The 25985-nt window shown below is 40.5% G+C and overlaps 1 protein-coding gene across 6 annotated transcripts in view; it reads left to right on the forward strand.

The window, feature by feature from the left end:
* Positions 1-25985, forward strand: part of nlgn1 (neuroligin 1) — a 247515-nt gene that overhangs the window by 87418 nt on the left and 134112 nt on the right. For 5 of the 6 annotated variants that reach the window (XM_053431433.1, XM_053431437.1, XM_053431438.1 and 2 more), the window contains one exon: positions 3323-3475. In XM_053431433.1, coding sequence (XP_053287408.1) covers positions 3323-3475 — 153 coding nt within the window. The remainder of the gene's footprint in view (positions 1-3322; positions 3476-25985) is intronic. The other variant, XM_053431436.1, reaches the window with a different exon arrangement.

The following is a 25985-nucleotide window of genomic DNA, read 5'->3' on the forward strand; positions in this document are numbered from 1 at the left end:
AAGGATGCCAGGAAACCGCACCGAGAGCAAGACTTGGATTGCAGAAACTTAAAAACCTCAAGGTACAGTGTGTTCCGTGTATACTCCGACGGCTAGTTTCAGGCAGTAAATCAAGGTGAATTCAGGTAATTCCATCAAGGGGTCAAACATGGCCAAAACAATTTTATCGCAACCTCACCTCATTATCACCGACCTCTAGCCCTGAACAATAAGGCAAATGAGCAGCTGGGCAACAAATGCATCAGATATATTCATCTGATACTTTAGATCACAAAGACAAGTACAGGATCGGTGTAATTTCACAAACGACCTACATGAAAAATCATCCATATTGTGTTGGCATTTAAGGAAGGTTCACAATTTCTCTTTGAAGACTTGACTAGATCCCAGGAGCTATTTTATAAGCAGTAAACCTAATTCTCAATCATACAATCCCTCCTCCTCCCCAACCTCATTATCACCAGGATTTATCATCATGATCATTACCATGGTTCTTTTTTAAATAGCATTCAGCTCACTTGATCTCTTTATGATCAACCAAATCATCTTTACTTTTCTGGCTCTCATCCTCATTAGCATCCACTTCACAACCAGCATTGGTCCTCAATGCCTTGGTCATCAGCATCTGCAGTTTTATGGTTGTTTACTGCTTTAATGGCTGATGTGATCATTACCATTGTGGCTGCAGTGAGCATGATCGTGAACATTATCTACATCATTAGCAATAAGATCTTATCAGCATCACCATTATCCTGACCCCTGTCATGTCTGTTGCAAATATCAACATCATCTTCATGAGCACATCATGAACATTTTCATCAACATTATTGCCAGTGCCATATGTTATCATCGTCATCATCATCATGGAGGCACCGTCATTATTCTCATTTTGGTTATAGCCATTATGAAAGATTATTTTCACCACCATGGCACTTTGGGAAACATCATCTGTAGCATTAATTTAACACTGTTATTAATGTCCTAGTTGTCATCATCATGGTAGCTACCAACGTCTTTGTCACTTGTTCAACCATCATTATCATCATAGTCATTGTCTTCATCGTTGTTATCACCATCCTGACCAAAATACTATTCCTGACAATACCTACATCAACAAGACCCTCATGTTTGCCACTGGCATAATCATCACCACTGTCATCACATTGTCATGGCTGACATCCTAGTTGAAATTAAAAGGATCCTCATAGACAATGTTTTCACCAATATCAACTTCATTGTCATAATTATCATGGCTGTCATATTTGTCACGTCATCAACATCAAAAAGGTGCTTGTTGCCATCATTAACGTCATCATCATCTTCATCTTCATCATCACAGCAACCAATGTCGTGGATCGCGCTACCACTGTCATATCAATATTATCATCATCACATCATCACAAATATGATCATCACCATTACCCCTCTTGCTATTTGAAATCATTAGGTCCTTGTGTCTTTCCTCACGAGCACGCACACGCGCACTTGCCATAGTCCCATGACCTTTTTTGTCAGGAGTCTCTGGAAGCCTTCCAGAGGTGACTTACGATGTGCTGCTCCACTGTGGCTGCTGCTGCAACACAGGGAGCAGCGCAACTGTGAGAGCACTACACGGGACAGGGAGGGATACAAGTGATGTAATGAGAGAGAAACAGAGCAAAGGACACTCACATAGCATCCACACAAACACACACATACACACAAGGATAAAACACCACCTGGATGTGCTGCATTTTAATTTTCTTTTAATTTGGTTTTCTTTTTACCTGACTCCTTTTATTAATTTATTTTTTTCTCAGGCGTTTTTTAAGTTTTTTTAAATACATTATATAATAACTAAATGAAAGTATCCCATTAGTAATGATTTCTATCATCTTTGAAAATCACATTGATACACATTAGGGAGGGACATCTGCACAATTGCAAAAGCCACCTTCATTTCAGTTTTATTTCTGAGCTGTTGGTATCATTGTGTCCACTCCTGAACTACAAACATACAGTGTAGGGAAACTTTTATTCTTTTTCTGCCTCCCTTACTCCTGTCAGAATTTTTTCTTTTTCTTTTTAATATGTATTCCAACGTCTCAGAGGTAACACGTTTCTACTTTCGTATATGGTAAATATTTTATTCCCCATAGACTCACTGTGGTCCCGCTGGACCCGAGTCCCTGAGTGGCAAAACATCAGTGGGATAAATGATGTGTGCCGCAGCACGTACTGATGGAGATAGTTAGGAAGCAAGATGAAACGCTCCATCTCTGGGATACAGAAGATGAAAGTGAAACCTTGTTTTGAACGCGGGTTGCAGCAGGTTGTTAGATCTCCCCATGTCTTCTCATCCTTTTAGCTCACAACCCAACCCATATTAGAACTACGTCAAGGGCCAATGCTTTACAATATGGCTCGTCTTTCTTCTGCTCTAATCAGCCAGATGTGACACAGTTTAATACAGATAATTCTGGTGCTAAAAGCTAGTTAAACATTCAGGTGAACCCAAAATGCAGCTATTTATTGAAAAAAACCAAATCCCTTTGTTAGTAGGAATATACAATGTCAATATGGCAACTCATCTACCATATTTCATATTGCTTATGTCTTTAATTATTGTGCAGTTGTGGGATTGACGGAAGTGTTATTTTACAGCTGGACTCCTTCACATTATAAAATCTCTTTAAATTCTTTATCAAGACAAGTGTCCCTTTCAGTTTTCAGCTAGGTTCAACTGGTGCCAAAATTGGTTTTATTCACAAAATCTAGACATATAATTATCTACAGCTAAACAACCATGACCTGAATTCAAATTATATTTTGAATAACACGCTGTTTTTTTAATAAAATTGTCAAAGTTGATATGGAATATTTATATCTAAATTAGATTTTCTTCCAGATTAATTGCACAAGTTTTACCTCAACATGGCATTGACAGTTTAGATTGCCACTCTTGCATGTTGACAGTCCATCGCACGGAGGGAAATTAAAACTCACCACATTAAATATCCTGTTCCATTAAAACCTATATTGAATTTAAAATGGGTTAATAAATAAAGAAAACATTTTTCTGAACATGTCATGGCCTTCATGTTGAAAAATGAATGGGTTGACGCCTCAAACTAACAAGACCGCTTCATTAAAAAGCCAGTTTGCCAAGAATACTCAGAAAGCAAATATATATATATATATATATATTTATATAAAGAGGTGGCCAAAGCCCCTTAAAGTATTGAAATAGCATTTCTTGCTGTCCCCTTCAATCTGCAACCTAATCAGTCCTTTTGCCTTCTCCACCTCCTCCTCTTCCTCCTCTTCCTTTCCCCTTCTTCAGACATTAGGGAGAGTGGAAGCCCTAAGCCGGTGATGGTTTTCATCCACGGGGGCTCCTACATGGAAGGCACTGGAAATATGTTTGACGGCAGCATCCTGGCCAGCTATGGCAACGTGATCGTCATAACCGTAAACTACCGGCTGGGCGTCTTAGGTAAGGATCATGCTGTAAAGTGTGACGTACAACCATTGTTGTCCTCTTATAACTTCTTCTATCTTTACTCCTTCCTTTCTGGGTGATTGCATTAGCTGCCATCTTTGTATCGATCTCTTTTGGTGTCGCTGTTGGTTGGTTTCCAGAGTTAAGCTTTGCCTGAGTGGTCAATCTTCCTCAACTGCTCTTTCGTTTTTTGTGTTTCTCTTTCTTTTTCTCTGCCTCCCTTCTGTCCATTATGGTGATTCCATGTGTGAAAAGCATAGTGATTTTCTTGGGAGCTTAGTTAGGCATGTATGCTTAAAATGTATATTTGTAAGGACTGATGGTTTCTCCTCTAGTTTGAACCACTGGTCCACACTGTTGGAAACCAATCGGCTGGTTGTTAAATTGGAGTCTGAGCTGCTCACTTGGCTTTTCTGCTCTTTGCTCTTGTTAGTAACTGGTTTCAACTGGAATCTGCAGCTGAAATCTGCTCTCACTGCTTTCTGATTACAGCTCTATCATTTGTATGCAAATGTAGATTTGAATCTCTGTGGGGTTTTGGGGTTGTGATTTGTTCCCTTCCATTTTGTTGGAGTAATATTAGGAAGCTTAAACCGACTCTTAATCTTAATTCTGTCATATTTTCATATAACTTTCATCACCTGCTGGGCTGATTATGATATAAAGCTGTTGATGATGATGTAAGCAGATGCTGATTAAAGCTTGGGTTAGCGAATATATATATATGTATATATATATACATATATATATATTATTAAGGTTTTGGGAGCTTTTGTTTTGCCGAATAACAGCACTTTGTTGAGACAGACTTAAATCTCAATATTTGCCTGGCGTATTTTGAGGCCGAGTTACTGTTATGGTACGCATCTACCATTCCTGTCTGCTTTTATATATTTAACCTTTTATTTACCTTTAATCCATCATATCCCGATATCCTCCCACCCCTTTTTTATTTTCATTCCAATCTGTTTTCTTCTTCCTCTGTCTTCTTATTGGTCTAATTCCTAATTCTGTTTATCCTGTCTATGAATGTCACTGCCTTACCCAGAGGGCAGGCATATATATTGTGACACATGCTGGAAAAAAAGGTTCGCTGTTTCATTCCTAAATGAGATTATGCTGTCATTTGATTTGAATGAAAGGAACCGATTTTGTATGCGTGTTACTTTGGTTGCTGGGGTTTTTCCTCCCCTTCTTATTAAACTATACCAGAATATAGATATAGGGGAATATCCATCTTTCATTCAACTAAAATACCATTTGTCTCTGCATATGCAGAATGGGAATCAATGCCTGAAGGTGATTCTTTGAGATGCTGCTATCAGAAACCGTATGTAAATCAAAATGTTAATGTCTTCGGCAGGTGGTCTGCACATCATCTGTTATCCAAGCATTGATCTCTTTTACATGACGTACTTGTTTGCATTGTAAATACTTAAACGATCCGTTTTATTTGTATACGATCTGATGAAAGACTCAGACGTGCAACCTAAACGTGGCAGAAGCTGCCCAGCTGTGGAAGCATACTGAGCGATCGATCACGTCCCTTGGAAATATAAATGTCAGTGACTGGATGAACCCTCCCCCCCCGTCCCCCACACCCCCACCTCAGCAACCTTCGAGCCCTGCCAAAACCACAAGAGTGGATATTAAAGAAAGTACTCCATCATCTGTATTTACTAATCACTCATTCCTTTTCAATACCCACTTATTTCCCTTCAGGGTCATGAGAGGCCTGGAGGATATTCAATGACTAAAGGCACTGATACATACACATACATTCACACTTACAGGCACTGATTCAAGTCCACAGTTCCGAATGTGCATACGCTCATTGCAGAGATTCACATGAGGGAAGTTGGAAGCTGTACAAATTGCCACGGACAGGAGGGTCTGATAATTGACAGAAAACGAATCAATTACGATTTGAAAATGAATCAATTTGTCATAAATCGACCAAAACATTTGCTTCTGTCGGCTGGTGTCAGTTTCTATTTTGTGACTATTTTTTCATAACCGATAAATAATGAAAATAAATGTTAGTTGCGGTCCTATAACCAGGTCAGAGTAATACAGACTCGAAAGCAGGATGAAATGCTTTTGAAAGATTGCACCACAAAATGCCAAAAAAGACAGGGCCGGTAAAATATAAATTAAACAAAGCATTATGACACCCACATCTTATACCTGTTATTTTAAACATGGCAACATCTTAAGTTCTCTCTTTCTCTTTCTTTCACACACACTCTCTCTCTGATGTACGAGTTCTTAACTGCTGCAGACCTCATAGTGTTGAGGGAAACTGTATCCCTGCTGGTTAACATGAGGCGCCGCTGTTTGCTCCCAGATTAGACTCTATGTGTTTGTTTACCCCCTCGGCAATGGACAAATGCATACAGCTTTACCTCACTAAACATGAGATTGTGTGTATGTGTGTGTGTGTGTGTGTGAGTGACAGCAAAGGAGCATATGCTTAGCAACGGTAGGTTCAGGACCTATAACCGCTGGGCTTTCCATCGCCAGTTATCCAGGCTTTAGTCACTTTATAAAAGAGTTCAGTCAGTAGCTCTAACTAATCCAATAAATCTAGTGTTGAGTAAAGTAAAAAAAAGTTTATTTTTTTGTTATCATAGTCTCAGTACTTGTTTTGAGATCTTGCCCATTGACTCAGAGTATATCCAAGTCAGGATTAAACTACTTATTTCTGTAGACATATTATTATTAACCATCACCCTTTTCACCCTGCTGAGCGTGGAAGTTCTAGAAACAAAAAAGGATGATAGCAACACTCTAACCATTTTAGTATTTTTTCAAATATTAAATTAGTCATGCTTGGAAATGTGGCATTTCAAAACCCAGCAGCCCCTCTCCTCAAAGTCCATGTTCTCAGTTTAGCATCTTAAAGATGTTGGCTTTGACTGGAGGAAAGTTGAGTGGAGTGGTCTCTGTGCGTGCTGTGAGTTCCAAGTGGGTGTCATAAGGGATTAACCAAAGCTGACCACATACAACATTTTCTAGTCGACCTTAAAGGAGCTCGCTGGACCCTGTCTGATTGGCCCACATGAGAAAACCCCCTTTAGATTTATGGTATATTTGAAGTCCCACTCAAGTAGCTTACTACTCTCCCAGCAGATGGTTGACCATGAGTTCCCCTCATGGCCTTAGAGTGGCTTAACTCTACACCTTCCTTCCTCATTTTGTGACTGGGATCAATGAATATGCTAATATGACCCCACCCCTTCTCCCCATCTCTACTCCCTAAAAGCTTATCTGTTAACGTCATGGAGCTCATGAGCCCCACCCCCAGCTTTACAGGACTGGTTTCATAAATTTCACAAACCGAGAATGTTTGATTCTGTTTGAGTTTTGTTTCTTATTTTTTTCAAACTGGCATTTGTTCATTGCAATGTTAAGGTGGAGCTGCTCGATCATGGAGCTGAATGCTTGTTTCAAACAACATATATCTTATTAAACAAAAGGCACAAGGGGGACATTTTAAGATTTTCAAATAGATTTTGATTTTCACCAGAGGGAGACTTTAAGACCATGCACCTACATTAACAGAATAAATTAATGCATTTAAGTGAGTCTCGTTCATAAGGAACCAAAAGGTTTAAGCTCTGAGACCAGAGAGCAGTGTGGAGTCTATTAAGATCTTTCCTTATTAATAACTTCCTACTGTCTCCCAGGCTCATAATGATGTTCTCCGGCCAGCTGGTTAGCCTCCACTGGTTAAAGTGTGTGGTTGACCGTACCCAGCCAGCCAGTGCAGCACCTGTGAGATGCTGCACTGCTGACGGAACTCCCCACTCCAGTGCCAGACATTTTTCTCCTTGGCTTAGTGTGTGTGTGTGTAAGAGCGAGTGCTTTGCAGGAATCCATTAGTGGCTTTAAATATGCAGAGTTGCTGACGCGAAGCTGTATTTATCGTTTAAGGGCCTTGGCTACAATGGATTTGGCCATGGGGCACGTATATACTATGCTACTGTCAGTGTCTGTCTATGGGTTTGTTTGAATGTGTGTGTGTGTGTGTGTGTGTGTTTGTTTAATGGGTAAAGAGTCCTCCCCCAGTGTGCAGATGGAGTGTTAATGGAACACATGGTATAACACTGTCAAAATGTCATTATTAAGGGTAGGAAGTAATTATTGTCTTTGTCATCTCACTGCTCCTTGGATCATAATGGGACAATCTGCTGCAGGGTTGGTTTTGTTTTACTTATCATTTAAACTATGTATGAAACTAAGCACTCTATCGCCCAGATGCAGAAATCAGATCTCCAGACAAGCGCTACATGAAGCGGTTTGAGAAGACTCTCAGTATCAGTATATTCTCATGGAAAAGTTTTGCCCTAAGCTCTTTTCTATCCTCAACTTTGTCCTCCGTGAATACAACATAATAGTGATAATAGTCACAGTTGTGGAGGATGTGGAACCGAGATTCCAATAATTTCTTATCTATTAAATCTAAATAAGGATAGATTTATAGCTCTGAAAAGCCACATAGTCTTGTTCTTACAAGAACAAGGACACAAACATTGAATGAAACTGCCAATGCATGAATGCATAACCTCTCCAGGGCATATTTGTTGTCCTTCCAAACAGTGGACTGTGCCTTTAAAGCCAGGCCCTCGCAGTGTTGAGTTTGTTTCGGTCCAGCCAAAACCTTTAATCATGCTGATTGATGAGGTGCATTTCCCTGACTCAAACCTTCTCCAAATAACCCTTCCATTCCACCCATACATCAGCCATTCAGCCAATTCATCAAGCCTCTGATTGTTTTAAGATATACCTGGCCAGTAAAATATCCATTTTTCTGTACGACACTGCTTCTCTAACTCTGCCCAGTGTTCAGCACCACGATCGCATCTAAAACGCCCCTGCTCGAGAAAAGGCCGTGCAGAAAAAAGACCTGAAATCTGGAGGAAGTGTACCAGATGGATCCATTTCTCTGAAAAGGAAAAAATAAACGGATTGAGCTGATAAAAAACAATACATATTATAGTATGTCAGTGATTAATTACTTTGTTATACTAATTTGTACTATTTTTACTAAACCATGTCTATAATAGGTTTATATCACAATGAAATCACATTTGTGGATAAATATTTGAAATGCACATAAAGCCATGCAAGATGACTTTATGTGAAGCATGACTTTTAAGACTTTATGTAAGTCTAAAATATTCAAGTGCAATTTATTACCAGCAGATGAAGCAGATATAGGCATCCTACACTTAGCTATCACAAACCTCTTACAATACACCTCAAATGTAAAATGCAATTAAGTTATATGTGCTTTAAAAAAGAGAGTAAGTTTAATATACCAAAATAAACTAAAGCAAATGTTTGGCGAATGTGATAGACTGTGTCTGCTACTGATTTCCAGTCAGGAATTTGTGTCCTGTGTTGTGAGAGACTTATAGAAATGAGTTGGCTTTATGTTGTGTTACCTCAGTGTTTGTGTGGTGCCTTCAGGTGTCTTTTCAGGTTTTAGCTTTACTTCCCAGTAGATCTTGTAGCTACAGGGCTTCTCTCCCAGCAACAGTGCAAACTCACTCTTCCTCTCTGTGGCATTATTTATAGAGTGGGTCCAAATGTCAACCAGTTTTGTTGCCGTCATGTTATTTTTCCTTTACTGTATGTTACCTCCTACAGCCATGGCATTGAAGTGCACAGCTAGGGGCAGACTAGGATTGTTGGTAGTGTACATATGGCCCTGCTGTTGCACAGAAACTCATCACAAAGATGATTTAAGTGTGCAGCAAGAGAAACCTGCTCTGCAGCCATTCAAACATTAAATAAACATAGTGTATGTCATAAAGAATGTTGGGATTGATGTTTTCTACTTGTTAAACATTACAAAGACTTCTTTTCATAAGTCATGTGGCATGTTGGTATAATCACATATAGTCTTAAATGAGGTTGGTGTCATCTCATTGTCTTGTGTTCATCTTTGAATAAAAACTCTCTCAAGTCTCACTTTGGGCAAAGTTTGCTGTGAAAACTCACTGCATTTCGGTGCTCAGCAGGCAGCACATAACCACATACACACTCCTCAGTCCATCAGATACAGCTAGCATGGTTTTAATTGTATCCAAATTAGGCCTGTGTGCATTTGCTTTAGGAGCATTCCGTCTAATACAGCCATTATCCCTAATGTTTATCCTTTCCAAATATTACCAGCAATTGTCCCGACCCACCACCCTCCAACATATATCTTCATTCCCTCTCTCCTTCCACATTAATTGCTCCTTCTCTCTTTCCTGTTAGTTTATTTCCTGCTGGCTAAGTGTTGAGGACTATTATTTTCATGCTTATTAATTTCTTGCTCCCTGAAACAAGTACCCCAATGATTAGGGTCCATTACTCTTTCTGTGCCTCTGTGCCATCTTTTCTCCCCAGTCCCCTTCCCCTCTACATCCTTCCTTGCTTCATAGCCTTGACACAGCTCGTTCAGAAAGTTTTGGGAAGTGCCTGACCCTTACACAAAGTGCTTCACTTGAGTCTTTATTAGTGGCTAATGATGTATCCCACTGCGAAAACATGGGGATTTGTATTTGCACTTACATGCATACAGCTGTCTTAGCCTATGTAGGTACTTTAAAGAAATGCTAAATTTTACCAAGACAATCAACAGCATCTGTTACCCACAGGATAGAGTGACATTCATTTCTGACTTTTTTTATTCACTTCAGGAAAGATATTGGAAGATGTGATCTTAACTTCACCAATAGCACTGGTGCACGGTTGGGGTTACTTATTTATCTCAATCAATGTAATTTCAATAATATTAAAAGTATTTCTATTAAATTGACATATATATATATATATATATATGTGTTTACTTGTTAAAACATATTAGGCCACAGTTACGTAGCTGTGTACCAAAATGATTTTAGTGTTGAGGCTTTGTTCTGTTGTATATCTGTTTTTGTATCCAAGACATCAAGTGTTGACAGGTGTGTGTGTGTGTGTGTGTGTGTGTGTTTGTGTATGCTTGTTTAAATGTATCATCAGCAGACCTTTGCCATGCTGCTCAGATGTTCTCCCTTGTAAACTACCCAAGTGAGGCTCAAACATATCCTCAGCTATTTTAGGGCAGACGGAGCTTTGATCAGTGGATAAGCCTATCTGATGCATTGAGATATGCTGTAATATTTGCTGCAGTATTTCTTACTCTTCCCTCCCGCCACGTGCCAAAATCCCATCACTGCTGAGGAGAAACAGTTCAAGATATTTGAGATTCACATTGAGTATATTTTATATTGCCTCTAGGTATGAGGGCAGTCAATGAGAAAGAAAGATAAATTGCGAGATAATGTCCTACAAGTACGAAGACATTCCAGTGTCTTTTTACCAGTAACCACATTTGAGCTGTTATATTGCAACAGGCTGCATTGTAATCAAATTTCAGACTAAGCAAAAAAAGATAACAGATCAGAGACCATAACTTTCCCTCAGATTTAGTGTGAAATTGGCCCAAATTTGTCTTTTGATTAGAATGAGGTCTGCTCAAGTCAGTATGGTTCAAATTTGAGATGATGAGTTGATTACAGATCTATTGTTCTAAACTGAATGGATGGAATGAGAGCTTTTATTGAACACACCGTATGTTATCATCAGACAATTTTGCAGTGTAAATTCTCCCCTATAATGCATCCTTGGCTCCTACAATTTGAGCCTCTGATAACTTGCAATGTTCTGGGCGTGTAATATCATTAAACATGACTAATGGCTGGTAGAATCTGGCTAAACTATGAATTGCAGTGTGATAGACACTCAGCATTGTTATCTTGTAAATAAACCACCGGGACTGTCTCCACCACTTTGCTTTCTGTTGGCACTGTCTTCAAATCTGGGCGTATTAGTCTGCAGTTGCTAAGTTTGTTCTTGTCCAGCTCATTTGGCTCATAATGATTTATAGAGCGAATGGGCTGTAAAGCTAAGCAACACTATGCTTATGGCGATCTGACAACACCGAGGTTGACGTTGCAAGGTTTACAGCAGCTCTGTGAATGTGTCAGAAATTGGATTATTCTGGCCAAGGCCAGGACAACAGGAGGCCATCTGGGCATGGTCAATTGTGCCAGGCATCTGTAGCCACAACTTTCAGCACTTGCCACCAATGCAACATTAGGTAGACAATGATATACATGTGGGATTTATTGTGTGTTATACACAAATGCAACCACCGTCTGGTCACAATACAAAATCTTTCAAAAGATGATTAAAAAAATCAGTCGATGCATGGATAATACTCGTAGCTAATTTCTGCTGGTTTCATTCAGACAATGGTTCTACAATAACTGGAAAAATAAAATGTCCAGTGCCTTAAAGCAGCAACCTGTAGAGCCCACCCATGTACCTAAAACCTTGTAATTAGTCATTTGAGAACACTTGGGATTTAGTCAAGCTGCTATTTACAAAGGTCAAAGATAAACTTAAATGTTAAATACTGTACTAATCTGTGGTAAGAAACAACAGAAATACCTGAGCACCACTCAGTGACATCTAAGTCCAAACATTTTAAATGTAATACATAGTGACTTTAAGATGTATTTATGCCCAAGTACAGCCCCTTGGCAAAGGTTCATTGAAAAATGTTTGTCAGTCTGACATCTCATGATTGCTGGTGACTTTTGTCTTGCATTACTGTACACACCAAAACAGGGAAAAAAGGATAAAGTTATTCTGCAAGACACAAAAGACTGTGATGCTATGAGTGGTTGAATGAAACCAGTGGCCACAGTATAATTGCATGTGCATGCTCTCTGTACTTGACTCTAAATGATTGTGCTAACTAACTTCTATCCTGCCTTCTTTTATTTGAATAACACAAATACTACCTAAATACTAACACCTAATATACTAACTGAAAAAAAAGTTTGCACTAACAATTACTAATGCTACTAACATGAAATGTACTAACTGAACTTCAGGATGTGTTTGAAGGTTATATATACGATAATCATTGCAACTAGGTGTCGCAATACCATCAGCATCTTGGTCCAAAACAAGTCCTTTGCTGACCATACCACCCCTCTCCCCTTTGTGTTCTCTGTAAGGTGATGCCAATACAGTATTGTGAATGCTGCAAATCGGATAAAGTTGCCGCTAAACACACAACCAGACTCACAATTGAGTAAAGTTACTCTTTTTACAGGAGTGCAAACGATCAACAAGAAAACAAAACAAATATTGAGCTAGCTGCCAGGCAGACGGGGGACATGGAACCATGTCTCAGTCCGCATGTTGGATACTCAGGTCTGTAAACCTATTGAAAACATATTTCAGGGCTGCACACAGCACACACTTAGTGGGCCTGCATGGCAGCTAGCAGCTAGCTAGCATAATTAGCATAGCATAGGGCTGGTTAAAATATCTGTGTCTCTAAAATATGTAAAAGCGGCAGAAATTGGCATGTCCACTCATGGGAGGGCCAGTGGTTTCACATGGACTTGCATGCACTAACTTTCAAAACGTAACGTACCTGAACCCCCTATCACAAATAATCCCCCGATAATCTTGTATTACAATACACAGAGGGAGTGCGTATTCATTATTTGATGCTCTTGACGCGTGTTTAAAATCGTATATATAACCTTTAATGTCTTTGAAAACTGAATCAAGTATTCTGTGAGCTTTGTTTTCCTTCTAACTGCCATAAGTTACTTGGCTGTGTAATGTCTGAAAACTCAAAGTCTCCTTTTAAGTAGCTATCAACTCAGAATCATAATGTGTTTTCAAAAAAGCAACTGACACTTTAATTACCAGCTTTCAGACAATCCATTTATATAATTGTGTCTTTTATCTATTTTCCCTTGTGTCTTTCTTCTATTTATTTTTATTTTTCACACCAACACCTAACTTTGTTTGAAATCTGTCTTCTGTCTTGTTGAGCAAAGAATACACTTTTTTGGCAAAAATTGTCCAATAAATCAAGTTGTACTAAATTAATAAATCCCAAACCCACCTATTGAAGGAGTCTTGGTATTTTTGCTGTTTAAATGTGTTGGTCTATTGAAAAAGACTGTTGGAAAGATCCCTCCAGCTGTTCTCTTGTCTTGGGTTGGGTTACAAGGGGGCATGGACTATTTCAGAATGCACTTGGCAAAATGCAGAGCACACCTTTGAGAGGTCGCCAGTCCTATCGCCACCTTCAAATTCTCCTACATTATAAATTACATTTATTAACCTGGCCATTGTTATGATGTACAAAAGCTATGGACAAAATGACAAAATTTCACTACCTGATATAAAATAAATATATCAGTCCATTCACTTCACCTCAGATTTGTAGTTGTATCTCGATTAGACTCAATTAGGCTGTCGTGTCCATGCGGCTGTTGGCCTGACAGGGGTAAAAAAGTCCAGCCGATTTGTTGGATAGGAGGTTGGACAGAAGCTGACTGGCTGTGCAGGGGAACAGGGGGCATATGGAGAGGTGGGTTGAGAAACAAACTGGGATTACATCCCTGCACACTGAGCTATTACGAGGCACCTCACTGCAAAGTGCATGTGTAAATATCAGAGCCCCTGTGACAGTGTTATTTATTGATCAAAGCTTTGCCCTCTGCTAATGTGTGAATGCATGCCTGTGCCTGTGTGTGAGAGTGTGTGCGTGTGAGTGTATCATAGGGCTAGTGTGGCAGATGGACATGTGCAGTAGCAGGATCAAAGACTGTGGTGTATATCAGCTCTGATCACTGCAATGTACATGTGCTGGGGAGTGGACCAGTCCTGAGTCTGAACAACTATATCCGTGTGATCTTCTTAAAGCCTCCATTTCATTTTTTCACAGCTTACAGTCTCGTTCGGTTCTATTCACTGCTCTGACATAGTTCCAGGTAAACCCAGTTTTGATCATTTCAGATTCCCAGGCTGTCAGCCTCTCTATCGCCATACTATCTGCCGACACCAAATCAAACCATTGCCAACAAGCAATAATGAAGACTGTGAGACTGAGGGAGAAAGTGATTTAAGACTTGATGGGGGTCTTCTGCCCTGCACGACATGAGCCGTCTGATTGGTTATCAGCACTGGTCACAAATCTGCCGTCGCCATATTTTTAGAGGTCAGATAGGAGTGTCGTGCTCAGACACCAGGAACCCGATGGGGGGGGGGGGCATATGAGAGATAAATGGTGTGTATTCATTTGAGGGCTAGGCCAATATTAAATATGAGATATTGGCTAGTCATATCTTCTGAGACTGAAATGAAGGACCCTTCATTCCAAACAGACCTTGCAATAAATCTGAATTTGAATGTGTGAATAAAAAAATATATAAAACTGACTAAAAACTATCAGTTTGTCTTCAGTAGTTTATTAACTTTCATAATGGAAATGTTGGCAGCTCTTGATTTGCGTCTATTGCCAGCTTTCATTGTCAGTGCAGGCTATGGCATGCTCTTATATCGTGAGCTCGAGGGTCAGGGTGCAGAGGTTGTGGTGGTGGATGTGCTCTATACTATATCGCATTTTCATGTAGGTGACTGGAGTTCATGTGCTATCATAGACCCATTGTAGGTATTTTACTTTTAATTAACTAAAGCCCCAGTAGTTATCTGACCTAAACCATAGGTAAACCATAAAGGAGATCATTTTAAATGGTTGGCAGTCAACTTAATCATTTTGTTTTCATGTTCCTGGGCTTATTGAGGCCACTATGACTTCATGCCTTTGTCTGCAAGAAACTATTTTGCCTGAAAAATAACCCTTAGGTGTATGGTTGAGCCTTTTCTTCTTTCATAACTTGAACCCAGGGTAAACGTGTGATGCTTCACCTCAAGTATATCCTCATCTGTCATGCGTTAAGTATAATTTTTTGTATTCTTTACATTATTCAAGCAGGATATCTTTACATGCTTTTATTAAATCTGTGTGTTTGGTTTCTGACCTATTTCCTCTCTCTACTCTACCATCCGCCATCTCATCCCTTTGCCATCTGTGCTGTTTGACTGACTGATCTGCTAGGTGGCTTAATCCCTTGGACAGAACAATGGTAAACACTGTGAGATGGCGCAGGCCTTGAGCCTATACAGGAAGGACTGGGGCAAAGATTTTTGGTCCCACCCTCTACAAATACAAATGTGATTGGTCAGATAACCTTCCAATTTCTAAACAAACACAAATGTCTATTGGGGCTTTTCTGTCCTGGTTATGAAGACCGAACTATTGAGTAAGACAGCTAATCCTTTCTCTACCTAGGCAGAGCCGGACAGTAACACTTTCATTTCTGAGGCAAACTCGATAGAATAATTAAGTGAAAAACATTAAGCATAACATTTAAAATGCTGACGGTATAGACAAGTCAGGGATGAGCTACCGTTTTCCTGCCAGCAGAGGATAGTGAGCAGAGGTTGAAGAATATCTTGCTAGGTGGCTTTGTCTTCTGTCTCTCTCAAAACCGGAGTATATGTGCATCACCCTCCTCCCCCAAGGAACTGCCATACACAAAGCTTTACATTCATACAGTGATCCTCTTCTTTTTGTCTGCCAATGGCTTGTCTTGTTGATCACAACGTCTCACGGCTAAATGGTCTATTTCACAGAATACATCTGCCATATTGCCTCCACGCTTTGTTCTTAGACAAATCCCATAATCCTCTCAAAGGTCAGCTTTCTCTTTTCTCCTTGCTCTCCCCACATGTGGCACATTCATTCATTTTTCTCGACGGAAATAATTGAACAATATGAAGGATAAAAGAGGACGAGGAGGTGGAGGAGGAGGAGGAAGATCCTGTTGTTTCTCCTCTCCTCCCTGAAGCAGGACTCTCTCTCTCTCTCTCTCTCTCAAAAGAGAAAAAACAAAACATCTTTCAGCTTTTTTTTATTAAACAATAAACGTTCTCCTCACTTCAGCCAACATAGTCTATGCAGTCGCCTGCTTCTTTTGTCTGTTTTAATCCCCCTTATAATTTTACTTTGCTGTTAAAAATACTTTTCACAAACCAGTGCTAGTTGTATTTTTATCGTAAACAAAGAGACAGAGATAGAAGCTGTCGAGCAAACCCAGCCCAGAGCCTGTTTTGCAAGTAAACATACGGCAACCATGAGAGAGGAAGGGAGAGATGGAGAGGTGCAGTGTCATCATTGCAGTCTCGCCACTTGATTTGCATGTATAAAATTAATCTGCAGCATATTGCGTCCTGCTGATGCTAATTAGAGAAGTAACCATTAACATCAGCCACTTAATCATCAATATTAATATGCATAATTATTAATAATTCTGTTTCCCCTTCCAACACGACGGCACTGCAGGGCCTCAGCTACTTGTGTTTACACCAACATCTATCTTCATTATACACACACCTCCAGTTAATCAGGTCTCCCCCCTCCCCCCCCCCCCCCCCTCTCTGCTGCTTGTTTCGTATCCACTTTTTCACAATATGGCAGTACAGGCCTGGTGCATAAGTCTAACACATTGTGAATATTCACTCAATTTAAAAGAATACACATTCTCAGCATCCTAGAGGATGTGGCTGACTGTGACTCAGGAGGAAGAACGGATTTTTCACTAAACAGTTAACCGTGTCCAACTCCTCTGATCTGCAACAGAATATTCTTGGGCAAGATACTGAACCCCAATGTGCTTCTGATGAGTGTGTGTGGATGGTGGGTAAAACAAAGAGCACTGTGTATAGAAGCACCGGATGAATGTGTGTGTAATTTGGTGACAGCAACTTGTACTATGAAGTGCTTTCAATGATCAATACGACTGGAAAGCGCTATATAACACTACAGTCCACTGGGCGGCTGTGGCTGAGGGGTAGAGTGGTCGTCCTCCAACCTGAAGGTCGGCGGTTTGATCCCCAGTCTGACCCATCTGCATGCCGAAGTGTCCTTGGGCAAGATGCTGAACCCCGAATGGCCCCCCATAGAATAACTAAGTGCTGCGAATAGATGCACTGTATGAATGTGTGTGTGAATGTAGAACTGTACTGTAAAGTGCTTTGAGTGGTCATCAAGACTAGAAAAGCGCTATATAAATACAAAACCATTTACAAAACCATTACTTACCACCTGGATAAGCTATTTAGCTATATTGGTAATAGATATACTCCCAGTGAAAATGTTGTTGTTCTTTTCTTTTAACTTCTGCCACAACAACACACCAGACATATGCAGCTGAAGTTGAGTCGGGTCCAACCAGTAACCAAGAAAAACACCTCCGCACCAGATGAGATATGCGTTAGTGTTGAGTTCAGTCATATCACCTATTTGCTTTGTGAGTATTTGTATAGGTATGTGTTTGTGTATTAAGGGAGAGAACCGAAGTAGAGATCTATAAACGCTGGCCTTGCAGGTTCATAACTGGCCCTGGGGGAGCTGTGAACTGGTCATGCTATTGACAAGTTGTTTGTGTGTGTGTGTGTGCGTGTGTCTGTGTGTGTCTGTGTGTGTGTGTGTGTGTGTGTGTCCATAGCTTATCTGATGGAGAAATGAAAGCAGAGGAGCATTTCATTTACTGCCCCAGGGAGACCTCTCCACCATCATACATTTATTGATACTTGCACTTTAACCGCTGCTGACCCAGCTTATAGCCTGAGCCCAGCCTTTGAAAGCCTGCATGTAAAGCCAGGTTATCAACATATACCAAAAGATGCATTCACTTGACACCGTTATTTTGCCAGTTTATGCCCCCGCGTGCAGGTCTGTTATCATCACAGAAAGTTAGACATTTATTTTTTATGTAGTGATGACCATGACCATGAAAATCCACCAAATCTGTAGTTAAACAGATTTCTGATGAGCACTACAGGAAGTTTTAGCAGCATTGACAATATTAAAAGATAACAACACTGCATCAACAAGGTATGAATAAGAAAATGTTTAACTGCCAGTCGGGGATGACCTCAATATGACTTTATCATTAAAACAATTGTTTTAATTAGTCATATTTTTCACTTTTATCCTGTTGTATAGTTAGGCTTTGAAGTTGAGTGTTCTTGGTTCTGTGTCTCCTTGTTCAAGCCTTTGCTTCAAGGCCTCTGTCTTGTTTTGTTCATTAGTATCTTTTTGTGATTGTCCATTCGCAGAATTCAAGGCTTTAGGTACGTGTTGCACTGCTGACTGTATTTTCCTACAGTACACAGCTGACATCTCAGCTTCTTATGGCTAAGATAAGATCTTTCTAATGGTGGGAATCAGAGGTGAGCAGACTAACTACAGCTCATCATCACTGTACTTTCCATCCATTCGCTCTATTGTTACATAAGGTGTGAGGTAGATGTAAGGTATATGTAACAAGATTCTTCAGAAGTTTCAGACAGGGGGACCTTGAAGCTGATATTTCTTAATCTTTATGATGATGGTCTAACCCAGGGGTCGGCAATCCGCGGGTCCGGAGCCGCATGTGGCTCTTCAGCCCCTCTGCAGTGGCTCCCTGTACAGTGTTGTGCATGTTGCGCATATTTTTCGCGAACGGTGACCTTAACAAATCAGTTTTAATATGATGAAAGTGAGTGAACGTCACGTTCACGTTTATTTTTTAAATCATCATCGTATCAGGCCGTCATGAAATACCAGGAGCGGGCGAATGTGTGTGTGTGTGTGATCCCAGACAGCGGACACACACACAGGCCACGGGGCTCCGCCCACCACCCCACTCACACGCTCAGAGACACAGTGAGATCAGAGCTCGTTCACATGAAGCAGCCGCTCAGTGACTGACCGGCTGCTTCTTAACAGTGGAAACAGTGAAAACACAGAGTTTCTCTGGTCTCAGCTGCTCAGAGATCAGCGCCGCAGCTTCTCGATCAGAGCAGAAGCTGCAGGTGGTTTGTACCGAGCTTCAGTTTCTGTGTCCACCTCCAGTCTGACCTGCTCTCACGTTTTGTTTTAATTTTTCATCAACTAAAATATGCGTCACATCCTGTTACGTCCCGGCGCTTTTCCCTGCAGGTCGCTAATCTACAGTTTCAGACCCCCGGCCTCGTTAAACTAACCATGGATAAATCCCCAAAAAGAAATGTCTGGCAGGAAAATAGAGAGTTTAATTCTGCGTGGAGAGATTAATTTGCTTTCACTGCCAACGATGCTGGCTTACCTGTATACTTGATATGTGGTGAGGAATTAGCAAACAAAAAAAAATGTAATGTTTAAAGACATTTCCAGAGCAAGCACACAGCATCTCCTGAAAAGTACCAAGCTGCGTGCATTTCTGGGCAAAAGAGCAACATCTGTTGTGCTTTAGGGCCAAACAGAGCCTCAGCCAGGGGTCTGTCCCATACAGCATACACACACACACACTTATTCCTAGCAAGGGGACTGTCACATCTCTTGCTGTGTGTAGTGTTGTGTTGGAGGGTCCTGGAATAGTCTACCTCTAAAGAGCGATCAATCTGTAATACATTTCCAACAAGGACAACAGCGGTTTTCCCAGTTGGGATTTTGGGTTAGTGGTTGAGCTTAGGGTTAGGTATAGGTTAGGTTGTGTGTGTGAGACTCTCCACACAGAGCAGAACTCTAAATACACAGAGAGAGAGAAGCAGAGTTGCTATGTTTGGAACTCTATAACACATGGCGACTGGTTTCTTGTAGAGCCCCTAGGGTGACCGAACTGACTAATCACCAAGGGTGACAGTATATGTGTGCACACACACAGTGCGCGTGTGAGCGCACAGTGTGTCTGTGGCATTGTGCATACTTATTTTCAGATTTTTTTGTGTTTTTTGAGGGCACTTTCAGTGAGAGGTGACCTTAACGTTAAGAACAGAGATAACAAATGTGTGTAACAAATGATGCAGACTTTTCCAAACCAAAATCCTTTAAAAGAATAAATGTGTGTTAGTGAGAACACTCAGGTATGTGTGTGTGCAGCTCCATCATTCATTCTGCTAAAGACATAACAAGTGACACATGGTATAAATCACACTAATCCCATTCCCTTTATCAGTAACCACTGCTTTGCTTTAATGAGTGATACACAGAGAGGTTCTCACGTAGACGGCGGGGTGCTGCTGGTAGATAACTGACTCTCTCAATGTCTCTCCAAACCTCACCCCTTCTTGTCAATTGTTTTCAGTCAAGAAAACAAAAAATCTTTCTTCTGGAATAGGACCTCCAGGTTATATGTAATTGAAATAATTTAAATGGTTTAAATCAAATGTTACCCAAAAAGCCATCTTTGAAATTTTTGTACATTCTCCACTCTTTTTGCATGAAGAGCAGTTTCCAACGATGAGCGTGAGCCAGACATCGGTGATGTCTTCATCTGTGTGCTAAGATGTAGCTTCACTGTTCTGATCATGACTCAACACATTGCATTATTATTTCTTAAATGGAGAGAGGACCCCTTTGTATTTGCAGAATTGACAGTATTTTGTCCTCCTAACTTACCAACCAAACATATTGTTGAAATTGAACAACTTCACAAAACCCTCAAGGATATTCAAAAGATTAATTTCTACAAATTGCAGGGAAGCTTTTTTATAGTTAGGGTATAGTTGTGGTAGGGACGTTTTTGTAGTTCTGGCAAATGTGGCTGGTAAAAAAATGTCACCAATTTGTTTTAGGTGACAAGTGGCTGATCCTACCGTATGTAAAACCTAAAGTCTGCATTGTTTCTTTGACTGGAACCTTTTTTAATGTAACCGTGATGCTAAAGGTTCATTAACCCTGAAGAAGTAGCTGATTGATTTGGTTCTTATTTTGTCCGTGACCAAATTGCACCTGTTGCAAATCATGTTATCATGTTGGTGATGTCCAGTTTGTCTGCTGCTGTATCACTGCTCCATATTGTTGTTATCGTAGTACTACAAGTTTGGTATGTCTGCTACTGTGGGTTCTATATGGAGGTAGAGGCAGATGGCTTACATGCTCATTTTAGTTGGTTGGTCATTTTAGTTTTTAGTCAGACTTTTTACACCCACACATATCACCCCTCAAGGATAATGGGCTGGCCTTCTTCCTATGTTGTTATTGTTTGATTGCTATTGGTAAGCCTACACTGTGTTCAGGAAGTCATCAGGTCATCAAACACCCTGAAAATCGGACCCCACTCAAGTAAAGTCTTAGGTCAAAACATTTTAAGACTGAGTCCTACTTAACCTCCTTGACGAATGAGTCAGGGCAGAATTTGTGTTTAATACTCTGTGAAGGCTTCTACTGGGGGAGATGAACGGAATTGATCAAGGAGAACAAGGTGCAATCAAATCTCAATACACTGATAATTTAATTAGATCTGCTGTAGCATGTAGGTCCACGATTTAGACATGCAGTGGGTCAGTAATCTTTTATTATACATACGAAACAACTAATTTGGCACTTGGGGCAAATTAGCTTAAACGGTGATATTACTTGACACTGTCCAATGTAGTCTGGAAGATCAAATTAAGCCAAAAGTGCTGATCTCTAATAAGAAGGTGTCATGCATTATGCATTTGAATTTCGAAGGGCGGATGAAAGCAGAAGGCAACACCGAATGAGAGCGGGTCTTTTTCAAAGCATCAGGTCCCGCAGACAGCAGTGACGGTGGGCGAGCAGCGGTAGGTGTTTTGGCAATGTGCACGCATGCTGTGAGACCCCGCAATCATACTCAAGTGATTGCGTTTGGCCTGGCTTGACGGGAATTGATTTGGTAGCTTGATGCTGGATATGAAGTGCTTCTCAGATATCAGAGATGTGGAGAGCAAGACAATGAGTGAACAACAGATTTGGCAAGAGAAAGAAAATAACAAAATAATGACAGTTTAGCAGACATGTGACAACGGGGCCTGATACAATCTTAGTAACTGGCATTGGCATTTCACAGCATCTGCACAATGGTGTTTATTGATCCTCGTACAGTACAACACAGCTTCAAAAGCTTTCTCTGGAGTGCTCTTTATGTCAAAAGACAGCCCATTTTCTCACCTTAGGGTCTCTTCTTTTTACTTAGACTTGATGGGATCTTCCCTACCCTTCTTATTGCTCTCAAAATGTTGACTTTGTTGTGCTGGATTAAGTCCTGCTCTATTGTGGATCATTGTCTTACTAGTAGAAAAAAGCATAAGCATATTCTACTCGAACGAGAATGATCCATAATATATAGATGTAAAACCATAAAGAATCTTTCCCTTCTATACTCAAATGCCGATTTAATAATTCTGACCAACTTCATCTTGAGAAACTCTGTCAATTATTTAAGCGCCTATCTCATTGCCTAACAATTATGGAAGCATACTTTAATTATACCTTTCCCCTTTATAATCATTATTATCTTGTTGTCTACCATCAAAAATAAACCAAGGTAAATCTGTGTTTTTGCATTTTAACTCTCTGCCCATAGGGTCGACTCCAAATTGTTCGAAAGAAAACCTCCTTCCTCTAGTTTTTACATGTTCTCTTCTCTCTTTTAGCTTGTTTACTCTGAATTTTTAAACATGGGCTTGGTTCCACAGCCTGAGGACCCCTGCGACCTTATCTGACAATAGCTATTGATCTCGTATCAGTCTGTACCTGACTCTCTAGCCTCAGTCTTTATGAGGCGGATGCAGTGAGAGCAGCAGTATCACAGCGGGATCCCTGCTAAATACGCCTCTGTGTTGAAATCAGTAGTTCAGCATGAACACTTAATTGTTGACCGTGTTTGATTTTTTCCTTCCTGGGGCCATCCGTAGCACTCTGTTAAAGTTACGTTCAGTACAGTCTTGCAATCGAGGAAGTCAAAGTCCAAATTAGATCAATAATAGAAAGACAATTTTGAGATATACACAGAAGACGATCAACGCAGCCCTCCATCCCTGCATGCAACTTCACAAGTGAGCTGGCTGTCAGCGTTGCTTCAATGTATTAGGAAGGTCAGTGTGCCCGCTTTAAATTTCCCCTCATGGTTGACCGCTGTTGAAAGGAGGGTTTTATATACTTATGCTACAATAAATTCCAATGTCCAAAATACTTGTTTTATGAGTAATTATCAGTGATTCATGATGTGTTTTATGAGGATGTGTGTTTAATGTGTCATTTTACATGTGCTTTTTCAGTCGCTCCATCTATATAGCGTGGGCTGCTTTGTTTCATGCACTTAGGAAGTTAGCTTTGGGTTATATTCCGGCTAAACACCTATTCAATTTAAGAATTTTATGGGACATGGCACCAATATATTTTTAATTCTCTAGAGCTAGAGGCAAAACAGCTAGTGTTATTTAAAATAAGCTATTAATCAGTAGCAATGCCCTCATTTGTCGTCAAAATTCCAAGACTTGGAATCAAGGGAGTCACTTGCAGAAGGTGAAAATACGCACACTTCCCAGCATACCCCGGCATATTTGAATTGATATAATGTTAATTAAATTTGGTGGGAATGGACACTCCTGGGGCTATACACTGACATTGAGTGAAGAGAGGAGGAACATGAGAAGAGAAGAGACATTTCAGTTGGGTTCAGGGTAAACTGTCTTTCTTTTATATATTTCAAGCTGGACTTGTTGTAAAGCCTCCATGATGAGCAGTGTGCTGGCTCTTTGTTCATCTAGTTGTCTCTACGATCGTCTCCCCTCTGATCTCGGCCTCGGCCTATTATCTCACATTTGTCAGGCTCTCTTGGTTTATGTATTTTTTTTAATGCAATTCAAATTTAACAGTGAGTGATTGTTTTCATTAGCGAGTGACAATAAATGGGATATTTAAACAGCTGACTGGCTTTTCAATTTCACATCTCGAGCATCACGGACCACGCTAGGTTCATAACAGCCCAGCCAGTCGACGGAGAGACAGACGAGGGGGAGTAGGAAAAGGGAGCTATGACTTAGAGCAAAGCGTGGAGTCACTGAAATTAGATTTTGGGCAGAGATGAAATTGAAATATTTGCATTGAAGTGAGACAGGTGTAACTCCCTAGTCTTATTAGGACTTTAGGAGATTTAGTTGGATTTAACTTTGGTTAAGTTGCCCTTTTTAAACCATAAGTGTATGTCAATGCGAAACCCTGTTTTCATAACAAAATTTGCTTCTTATGTCATTCAACACTTGAAGTTACTCACCATGTGATCAGCTGAATGGGATTCCCTTGAATAAATGTGTGAAGCTGCAATCACATGCAGTGAGGTAGTTATGTTCACTGTTTGATTTTGATGAACCTGCAGGTTTGTCATTTAATTTATAATCTCACACAAAGGAAGCAGTTTAGCCAAATCCAGTCGTGATCGTAGGCTAAAAATGATCTAGCCTAGTTTACATGGCTTTCTCTAGTCAACGACACACTACACACTAGTTCACCCTTTTGTTGGTGTTGGAGTAAAATACGGTCCCTGAAAAGGCATACAAATGAGGTGATTTCACTCTCTAATCATTTCATTTCTCAAATTCACAGTTTTTGATTGTACCCTTTTTTTCTCTTATGGACCAGAGGATAATGACTTTACTCTCCAGTCTCCCCACTTATCAAACACATGTTGCCTGAACTCCTTCAGCTCCATATATAGAGCAAACCAACTCAATGGATCCTTGAGAGGAGTTCCAGGCCAGATCAATATTGGTGCGGCACTTCATTTAGCCATATTTGGGAATGCTCCACCAGATACCTCCTTGCCAAGGCAGATTAAACCCTCCACAAGCAGTCTGTGGAATGCAGAAAATCAAACTAGATCCATCATCGTATCTCTGTGAGGCCAGCTAAGCAGCACGCTGAGCATTCTTGTTGTGCTAGTAACAGTGGTTTCTTATTGCTGCCAAGACGCTGATCCAGGAAGAAACAGCAAAGACAAGGCCACCTCAGCATTTTGCAGTCCTGATCATATGTGTACTTTGGCACTTTTTAGACCGATTGAAGCAAGCCATAGTAATAATAGTTTTCTCTCTGTAGACCTCTCTGCTGGGGGGTCAAAAGCCAGGGTCAGGTACAGATCAGCAGCCCTGGAGCTGATGGGATTCATTGGAGAGGATGTAGGGCCTGACCCTCATTTTGCCACAGTAACCACTTGTCCACTCGGATCATGTCCCGTGATGTGTGTCTGTGGAAGTGGAAACACAGTCACAGTAGGAGATCTGACATAAGCTGAAACTAGAAGTTTCCAAAAAACAGTTGCATGCATAAAATGCAACTTGTCTGCAGCTCGGACAAACTTTCCGTTGTTGTGTCTGTCTGTGTGTTCTCCAGGTGTTTTGCTCTGTCTTTGAAGTGTGAGCCAGGTTGTTTGATAGAGACATGACAGCTTCACACAGATGTGTGTGTTTGCGCGTGTGTGTGTGTGTATTGACAGCTCCAGATTGCTGTGAAACGCACAGAGAGAACAGTCTATTCCCCCTTCAGTCTGAGGCACAAGTAACATCCATCACAAGTGACGGAGAGTTGGTGGTGGGTTTGACAGGTGAACAAACATGCTGGCTAGGAGAGGAGCACAATTTTTATGTTTTTTTTAGGGGGGGATGGGTTATACTTGACCCTCAGACAACCCCTCAAACACACACGCATACACACACCTTTGTAGTTATTGACATAATGCATTCCCAGACCCCATGCCCTTATTATTATTATTATTCTGAACTTAATCTTATTCGATTTTGAACCTTAAAACCAAGTTTC

Source organism: Pleuronectes platessa, chromosome 9 (assembly GCF_947347685.1).
Source record: "Pleuronectes platessa chromosome 9, fPlePla1.1, whole genome shotgun sequence".
NCBI lineage: Eukaryota > Metazoa > Chordata > Actinopteri > Pleuronectiformes > Pleuronectidae > Pleuronectes > Pleuronectes platessa.